General features: G+C 43.7%; 1 protein-coding gene across 1 annotated transcript; it reads left to right on the top strand.

Annotated features, from left to right (window-relative positions):
• The first annotated feature begins 1,917 nt into the window (after positions 1 to 1,917).
• Positions 1,918 to 7,259, top strand: LOC136492671 (leucine--tRNA ligase, cytoplasmic-like). The gene is made up of 3 exons (XM_066488663.1): positions 1,918 to 2,141; positions 2,248 to 2,317; positions 3,670 to 7,259. Exon 3 carries the CDS (start codon positions 3,674 to 3,676, stop codon positions 6,938 to 6,940), a length of 3,267 nt encoding a protein of 1,088 aa, XP_066344760.1. The 5' UTR covers positions 1,918 to 2,141; positions 2,248 to 2,317; positions 3,670 to 3,673; the 3' UTR covers positions 6,941 to 7,259.
• The last annotated feature ends 2,554 nt before the right edge of the window (positions 7,260 to 9,813 follow it).

The following is a 9,813-nucleotide window of genomic DNA, read 5'->3' as shown; positions in this document are numbered from 1 at the left end:
CCAGGCCGTACCGTTGGCCAACTATACTTGGGCGCAACGGCAGGAGGGATTCCATCGCATCACCCGTGGATCCGTGACTCGGACCTGCACCGGACGTCGGTGAGGTCGATCGATCATGTCATGCGTTCGCTCGCTCGCTCGCTCGCTGATGGCTGCCGGCCGGCCAGCCGCTGCCGCTGCGGGCAGCAGGTCACTGTGCGCGGCGCACGCCACGGTTGTACGTTCACACGGTCCTCGCCGAGGGACCAGACGAGGAATCCATCTAGAACGTCGCAGGAACCTCCTCTACCTGCTGCATTGCATTGCCAACGGACCAGAGGTCCCCCTCGTTGCGTCGCGTCAGTTGTGATCGATCTGACGACGACAGAATTCTCCTCCGTCCATTACTACATGAGAGAGAGAGATGAAATTGGGGGGTCCTGTCCGGCCCGCCACGAAGGATGTAGGCCTCAAGTAGTAGCACACGTTTGTTTCGGAGATTTTTTTTTTTTAAAAAATAAATGAAATAATTGCCTACTAAATATTAAAAAAATTACTAAAATATATTCTATCGCTAATTGAAGTGACAGGATTGAAAACAGCAAATTCTACCGCTAACTGAATTACTCCCTCAATTTCAAACTATAAAACGTTTTGATGTTTCTATGTATATAATTTTTATTACACACTTAGATATACACTACATCTACATACAGTAAGAATAATATATATCTACAAATATCAAAATGTCTTGTACTTTAGAACGAAGGGAGTACTTTTCTTAAGGACTTAACTTTTACATACGGCCTCGAACAAAAATGAAGTTATATACGAAAATTCTAGCATGTCAAGATCTATAACTTTATTAGTTCATGGTTCTTTTATATCCATTATTTTGCAACCGATATATAGTCAAAAAATGTTGTGAGTCAAAAAGTTATATAACTCAATGAGCACGATTCCTTTAAAAATGTTATCATATAAGCCTATACCAAAAACTTTACAAATTTAGGTATATATGACTTAAGAAGGGAGCGAAGAAATCACCCTGATCTGTCCACTTACTAGCACAATATATCTTAGAGAACTGATATCTTTTAATATAACCTTGCATAGGGATAGAATTTACATGAATGTTCCTGTGGTCAGTGAGATCTACAATTTTGTATCTCATAGAACCTTTTTAGCAAATTTAAGGTCAAACTAATTTGTATAGTGTCTAGATCTAGCATAGAAATGGCTTTAGATGAAATGGTCATGAACTATGTACTCCCTCCATCCCAAAATATTTGTCGCTTTTGTTTCCCTAGAAACAACTTTGACAAAATATATATTAAAAATATTAATATTTATGGTACATAATTGGTATCATTGGAAAGATCTTTGAATCTAGTTTTTAATAAATTTATTTAGTGATACAAATGTTGCACGTATTTTCTACAAATCGAGTCAAACTTGTGACATGAAAACCGAAAACGACAAATAAATTAGGACAGAGGGAGCAGATGTTTAAAATTTTCAAATAACTATTAACTACACTGAAGCTTATCTATATACATAAAAGTTATGATCTTTTGAGATTCACACAGGAAGGGAACTATTGGGGCACACCCACTTCAATTGGCGGGAGGATTTTTTTTACAATTTTTCGAAAGGGCCAATTGTTTTTTAAAAGACGAAATTTAATAAAAGTATCGAAATAAAAAAAAAATCTTACTCCGCTGGCCTAGCTAGGCTTCCCAGCCCCGTGACCGTGACAACCCACAACCAGCAACCACCGGCGACGTGGGACACGAGGTTCCAGGCCCGGCCCAAAGGCAGCCCATATAAGCCCATCACTACCATGGATTTGGGCCTAATCTTTTTTCATGAAGGATCTGAGATTCTGGGTTATCATACAGCCCAAAGTCCAAACCCAAACCCCAATGAAGGCACAAACTCTAATCCAACCCTACCTTCTTCTCCACACCAGCGCTAGCTACTTCCTAGCGACTACGCACGGCCGCCGCCGCCGCCGTCCCACGCACGCGGCAGCCGCGGCACGTTCTCCAGGTCGCACCGACGTCCGACGAAGAAGAGGGCCCGGGGGGCGCTGGCGCGCATCGCGAGTACCCTCGCCGGCAAGAATCTTTGCAAGCGGACCCTCGAGCTCGTGCGTCTAGGTTCGTCATACTTGTCTGTTGGTCCTGTTCGATTATTACGTGCCCGTTTTCGGTTCTGAGTTTCTTCTTGTCCCGCCGTGATGATTGATTGTGGGCGAATTTGCAGCCTCGGAGGACAAGTTCCTGAACCGAGGAATCAAGGACGTCGTCAGGTGCATCTGCTGCGTGAACGGAGGGTTAGTTGTTTTTTCAGTCCTTTTCCCTGCTTGTTCAGTGCTTGGTCACTTGTAATTGCCTATTTGGTAATGTATAGTAAGTCCCAATGATCGCTAGGGCAGTTCAGTTCGTGGCCATAAGCACTTAAGCAGATGTCATACTAAGATTTTACGTATCTTTCTCTTTTAGGAAACACATCATTGCCAATGAATCAGCAAATCATCCTAGAACTAGTAGTATTTATATTGTAATTCATGCAGGTTTTGAACTTAGACCTTTCACATGTAATATATATGTGTATTATACTTGTTGTTATTTTGTATTTCTATATACCGAATTTCTTGGCAATTGTCCTAGATTCTCCTTGTGGGGTTGGACAGGGGATTCTTGTTGTCATTGATCTGCTTGTTGATTGCCTTGGTGGGGTGGTTTCTAGCGTGAGCGTGGTGGAGAGGAGAGAAAGTGATCTCCATCCGCAACCGCAACCTTGCTGTGATGGGTAGTTCAGTTCATCCATTTCATTGCAGATCCCTTTGCTGGGTGGATGTGACTTCATTCATGTGGCAAACAAACTTGGACAAAAAATATCGAAGAACTCTTGCCATGTGGATGATAGGGACAGAATTATCAGTAGCAGTCCTTTGATGTGCCAAACAAATTTGGGGTTAGACTGAATCGAACTGAACTGCTTGTCTCATGTTATATCCATAGCCGTCTCGCTTCTTAGAAGTTGGGGTTGGGCGGAGTTTCTGATGTTATACTTTGTTCGGAAGTAAATGTGTATTCCTGTTTTTCTCATGTGCCTGTTAGCTTCTCCATTTCTTTACACTTCAGATATCAGCTCAGTTCTTTTAACATTAAACTGTGATGGTTTACTTCTTTAAAAAAATATAAATGCTTGTATCTGTATGTTTCATACATCTGTTAGTTCTTCTCTTCTTTACACTTGAGATATGGATTCAGTTGAACTACAATCAAATTGTGATGGACTGATGGTATACCTTGTATGTTTCATGCTCCTGTTAGCACTATCTGTATGTTTCATGCTCCTGTTAGCACTTTTCTTTTTGAGTTACTGATGTGAATTTGGTTGAGTTAATATCAAATTATGATTTTATATTTCATTCAAAATAGATGCTAAGTATGTTTCATGCATCTGTTAGCTCTCTTTTTTTACACCTAAGATATGAATTCAGTCGAGTTAACATGAGATTGTGATGCTATACTTCGTTCAAAAATAAATGTTTGTTTCTGTATGTTTCATGCCTTTGTTAGCTCTTCTCTCTTTTACACTTCAGATATGAATTTAGTTGAGTTAAAAGAATCAATTTGAGACGCTAGCCTTTGACATTCTTTTTTGTTGATATTCCAGGAAAATGTCAACGAATCCTGATGAACCAAAGAGTCGTGCCCGGACAGACTTTTTGCTCAACAATGAATCAGAGGTTCAGAAGTTTTGGGATGAGAACAAGGTTTTTGAGGCTGATCCTGGCAATGAGCCTCCAAGCCCCGGGGAAAAATTCTTTGGGAACTTTCCATACCCTTACATGAATGGCTTGCTGCATCTGGGCCATGCCTTCTCGTTGTCCAAGCTTGAGTTCGGTGCTGCATACCACAGGCTTCGTGGCTCCAATGTCCTTTTGCCTTTTGCTTTCCACTGCACTGGAATGCCCATCAAGGCCTCAGCTGATAAGCTTGCTAGGGAAATCCAACAATATGGATATCCTCCGGTGTTTCCCGTGGCAGAGGGTTCTAGTGCTGCAGTAGCAGATGCTATCCAAGCTGACCAGGCTGATGTTGTTGCCCCGGATAAGTTTAAGGGGAAGAAGTCCAAGGCTACTGCAAAGGCTGGTGCACAAAAGTACCAGTGGGAGATCATGAAGAGCTTTGGTCTAGATGATGAAGAAATTGCCAGATTTCAAGATCCTTATCACTGGTTGACTCACTTCCCTCCATTGGCAAAGGAGGTTCTCCAGAAATTTGGCTTGGGTTGCGACTGGAGGAGGTCATTCATAACTACTGACATGAATCCGTACTATGATGCTTTTGTTAAGTGGCAGATGAGGAAGCTGAAGAAATTGGGCAAGGTTGTCAAAGACATGAGGTACACGATCTACTCTCCGTTGGATGGCCAACCTTGTGCTGATCATGATAGGGCAACAGGTGAAGGTGTGCAGCCACAAGAATACGTCTTGATTAAAATGGAGGTGATATCACCTTTTCCTCCCAAGCTGAAGGCGTTAGAAGGGAGGAAGGTATATTTGGCAGCTGCTACACTAAGACCTGAGACGATGTATGGACAGACAAATTGCTGGGTCCTTCCTGATGGAATGTATGGTGCTTTTGAGATCAACGACACTGATGTCTTCATCCTTACAGCCAGGTCTGCTCTTAATCTTGCATACCAACACCTATCCAGGGTTCCTGAAAAACCAACCTGCTTATGTGAGCTGTCTGGCACTGATTTGATTGGTTTGCCACTGAAATCTCCTCTTGCCTTCAATGAAACCATATATGCTCTTCCAATGCTCACTGTCTTGACTGACAAAGGTACTGGCATTGTGACTAGTGTTCCAAGTGATTCACCTGATGATTTCATGGCACTGCAAGATTTAGTCGCAAAGCCAGCACTGAGAGCAAAGTATGGAGTGAAAGATGAGTGGGTTCTTCCTTATGAGATTATACCAATAATCCACATTCCTGAATTTGGAGACAAGTCAGCAGAGAAGGTTTGTCATGATCTTAAGATTAAAAGCCAGAACGACAAGGAGAAGCTTGCTGAAGCAAAAAGAATGACATATCTGAAGGGATTTACTGATGGAACAATGATTGTGGGTGAGTTCAGTGGTAGAAAGGTTCAAGAAGCGAAGCCGCTGATTAAAAGCAAGCTTTTGGAAGAAGGCACAGCCGTCTTGTATAGTGAGCCGGAGAAGAAGGTCATGTCTAGATCTGGTGATGAATGTGTTGTTGCCCTCACTGATCAGTGGTACATAACTTATGGTGAGGCTGAATGGAAGCAGAAGGCAGTCAAATGTTTGGACCACATGAATACATTCTCAACTGAATCCCGTAATGGTTTTGAACACACATTGGGCTGGCTGAACCAGTGGGCTTGTTCACGTTCTTTTGGCCTTGGTACTCGAATCCCATGGGATGAGCAGTTCCTTGTAGAATCTCTTTCTGATTCAACCCTATACATGGCTTATTATACAATTGCACATCATTTGCAAAATGGTAATATGTATGGGAAAGAAATATCTTCAGTAAGGCCAGAAGAAATGACGGATGATGTCTGGGATTTTGTGTTTTGTGATGGTCCAGCACCAAAAAGTGACATCCCTGCTGCTCTGTTGAACAAAATGAAGCAGGAATTTGAGTACTGGTACCCGTTTGATATCCGTGTGTCTGGTAAAGACCTTATTCAAAACCATCTGACATTCTGCATATACAATCATACAGCACTTCTTCCTGAGCACCATTGGCCTCTTGGTTTCCGCTGCAATGGGCATCTTATGCTTAATTCTGAAAAAATGTCCAAGTCCACAGGGAATTTCTTAACTCTCGAAGATGCCATCAAAAAGTACTCTTCTGATGCCACTAGATTTGCCCTTGCTGATGCTGGCGATGGCGTGGATGATGCAAACTTTGTCACTGAAACTGCAAATTCTGCTGTGATGAGGCTTACAAAAGAAATTTCATGGATGGAAGAGGTTACAGCTGCTGAATCTAAATTAAGAGCTGGGCCGCCCACTACATATGCTGACCGTGTGTTTGAAAATGAGATGAACATTGCAATCATAGAAACTGAGAAGAGCTACAATGCTTTCATGTTCAGAGCCGCCCTGACGTCTGGCTTTTATGACCTCCAATCGGCTAGAGATGAGTACAGGCTCTCTTGCGGTGCAGCAGGCATGAACCGTGATCTGTTGTGGCGATTTATGGATGTCCAGACCAGGCTCATCACCCCCATCTGCCCACACTACGCTGAGCACGTGTGGCAGAAGATCATGAAGAAAGAAGGCTTTGCAATAAAAGCTGGCTGGCCAGTCGCAGACACCCCTGATCCTACGCTGAGAATTGCAAATAAATACTTGCAGGATTCCATAGTTTCATTCAGGAAGCTGCTTCAGAAGCAAGAGTCTGGTTCGAAGAAGCCTAAGAAGGGAGCTGCACCAGCACCTCCAGCCGAGGAAAAGAAGATGAGCATTGGCCTTATATATGTGGACGAGCACTACTCTGGCTGGAAAGAGCAGTGCTTGAGGGTGCTGCAGTCCAAGTTCAACAGCCAAAGTCGCTCCTTCGCACCTGATAAGGAAATAGCAGAAGCTCTGAAGGAGTGCCCCATCGGGCAGGAAATGAACTTGAAGCAAGTTCAGAAGCTGTGCATGCCCTTCATAAAAAAGAAGAAGGACGAGGCATTGGAGGTTGGTCCTCAGGCGTTGGACTTGAAGCTTCCGTTTGGTGAGATGGATGTTCTCCGGGAGAACATGGAGCTGATCAAGAGGCAGCTGGGCCTTGAGCAAGTCGAGGTGCTCTCGGCGTCCGACGAAGCTGCTCGCGCTAAGGCCGGTGAGCATGTTTCGCTGCTGGAGAAAAACGCACCTGGTGTCCCCATCGCCATCTTCCTCAGCAGACAGGGCTGAAAACTGAGCTTGCACCGTTGCTAATAGTCCGAGCATATGGCCCTTTTCTTATTCATTTTGCCGCACATATAAGAGTCGAATGTTAAAAAGATTGAGCACTTACAGTAGCCTTTTGTTTCGGTGAGACCAGCTTCGTGTCTGTCAACAGATTGTCCTAAGGTTTGGTGAAACTAGCGTCGTTTTTCTGTCAACAGATTGCCCTTCGGTTTGGTGAAACTAGCGTCGTTTTTCTGTCAACAGCTTATGTTATCCTTTGGTGTGGGGAAACCAGTTTTGTTATTGTCAACACAGTATGTTAAGGTGATGCGGCTTTACTTCATTATGATCTGGTGTGTTCATTTCTATGGTCAGTTTATGTGCAGAAATATAGGCGAAAGCTCATGATGATCACATCTTGAGTAACAAGGTACAATTCCTTCGTTGCTTGCTATAGCCAGGCGTCCATCTGACATCCTCTTGGATACACACTAGTACTAGTATTTATCTACTCTGATAGGATAGCATGTAGTACTAGTATATGTACGTGCGACGGTGGAGCAGATGCTCCGACTACTAATTCCGCGAACTTGTGTCAAGACAACCCGAGAAATAGCTGAAAAATTACACCTAAATGCAAAGGATTTAAAGAAATAGCTGAACAAATTTGATAGGTACACCACAATCCGTCATTTAATTAGTGTATAGAAGCACTGAAAAATTATTACTCAAATACAAGGAATTTAGGAAAATAGCTGAACCTGGGCAGGATTATGAATTATCAAGCAATCCCCTTTAACAATTATACTACGGATTGCTTTATAGTCTTTTGTATTCTTTTTAATCTATCATCGTCCCTAACACAAGATACCATGCGATGCGAATGCCATCGTGGGTTTGTACTTTGGTTGGGTTGTGACACTCGACACCTGCGCCACCTGGCTTGCCATGTCGTTTGCGCGGGCGAGCCATGGACGAATCCTACGAGGAATTGAAAAAGAAAAGGATTGGACTGTGGAGTTGGGAGCGCCGATGAGCCGAGCAGTGATCCGCTGCAATGGCCCTTCAGGCATTCAGAGGCCGACCACCACCACCTACAGCCTCCCTGCTGCCTTTTCTACCCCAGCACCAACCGGCGAAGCACCAAGCCTAGCTGCAAGGATATATTTCTATGATATACACACACATGCATCCAGATAAGATTCTTGACCAATTCTTTCCACGTTGGCACGCCTGCCTGCGCGTGCAAATCTGAAAATCCCATATCTGCATAAGTTTCACCGTCCATTCGGATACATTGACGAGAGAGAGAGAGAGAGAGAGAGTATACCTGCGTCTGCAAATACTGCACCAGCTCACAGGTGGTCTTTTTTCTTTTGGTTTCTGGCTGTCAGAATTGAGACTGACAGTCTCACTATGCGATCGATCCCAGAGGGACCTCGACGGCAGCCTCTCTCTCTCTACAGTGGTTTCTAGTTCTTGTTTCTGACCATGGAGATTCCGAAGAGACTTCTTCTTTTTAACGGCTGGTCAGTGACAGCCCCAATGGATTCTCCATTGTACAGATTGAAACTAAAACGATGACTGGATCGGATCGATTTAACTCGGTTTTCCCTTTGTTGCGTTGCCGGTAAAAAAGTAAGAAACCGGTAACAGCTGAAACCTGTCTATATCCTTGGTATTTCTGCATTAAACTGCAATGCACCACCGACGCGTGTGCATACTTCACCATTTGCGCGTTGATGCGACCGGGACGGCACTTTCGGCCGTGGTTTCTCTTGCTTCTTTACGGATCATTGGATTCTGAAGACGCCAGGAGCAGTCCAAATGTCCCATATGCTCAGATACCTGCAGTAATTTCTAACGGCTGATCAGTGACCACTGACCACCACCCAGTGGATTCCCAGCTGGAGTAAAGCAATGATTGGATCGATTTGATGTGGATTTGATTGAACTTTGTTATCGAACATCGGTTAGAGAACGACGAAAGCTTTTCTCAAGAAAAGTGTTTGCTACTGCAAATGCCATAAGCTGATGTATGTTTCCAGGAAGAGTTTTGGTTCTAAAGGATATGGACAATCCCCTGGAATGTGCATTATATAGATGCAGTCCAACTTAATTGATTCAACGGACCAATGAGGAATCACTTGATATGTACCAACAGATACTAGCCATTTCTAAAAGACGACTGAAGAAAATGATAAACAGCGTTGTCTTCAGTAGCAATTGGAAAAACACGGTTCGATATTACCGTTTTGTTCGATTGTCACCCAGCAAGAATGACAAGCAAATAACTAGTCACCCCTCATCGAAGAAACAAGATCCATTTGTTTGGCTATTCATTACTTACTATTATGTCCTTTTCATGCTTTGTTTGATTCCTGATTAGCCTAATAGCCTGCCCCTACCGGAACGATGGGTGTCTATTCATCTCTTGTTGGAATATCAAAGGACAACTCAGGGCATGAGGATTCAGCATAGAGATGTCCCCCTGATGGATAAGTCTGGCTGGTCTGGTCTTTGTGGGACTGCTGGCTGTTGCTGCCACAAGGACAGTATCTTAGCATCTAGGACAATATCTTGCATCTTAGCATTTTAGACTAGCACATTAGACTAGCATCTTGGCATATGCTTGGCTGGCTAGCAGCCTATAAGTATGTATCCCCAACCCTTCAGGTTGACATGACATTTGGAAATAAACTAAAAAAATTGCCCCAACTCCTAGTGTCATCATCTCTCGATGAGAGTAAGAATTCTGCTACTACCAAGAGTAAGAATTCAGCGACTAACAACTGGTATCAGAGCCGTATTATCCTGTAGCCCGAGCATCTCCTGCTCATCTTCTTTCCTAGCCTCGCAACAGCCCCAGCTAAGAGTAGCAGCAGCTCCGGCCGTCT

The sequence above is a fragment of the Miscanthus floridulus genome, chromosome 11 (genome assembly GCF_019320115.1).
Source record: "Miscanthus floridulus cultivar M001 chromosome 11, ASM1932011v1, whole genome shotgun sequence".
Classification (NCBI taxonomy): Eukaryota; Viridiplantae; Streptophyta; class Magnoliopsida; order Poales; family Poaceae; genus Miscanthus; species Miscanthus floridulus.
This window is presented reverse-complemented; position numbering and strand designations above follow the sequence as displayed.

Coding starts and splice junctions, on each gene's coding strand:
- LOC136492671 (XM_066488663.1), top strand. CDS start 3,674: ATGTCAACGAATCCTGATGAACCAAAGAGTCGTGCCCGGACAGACTTT.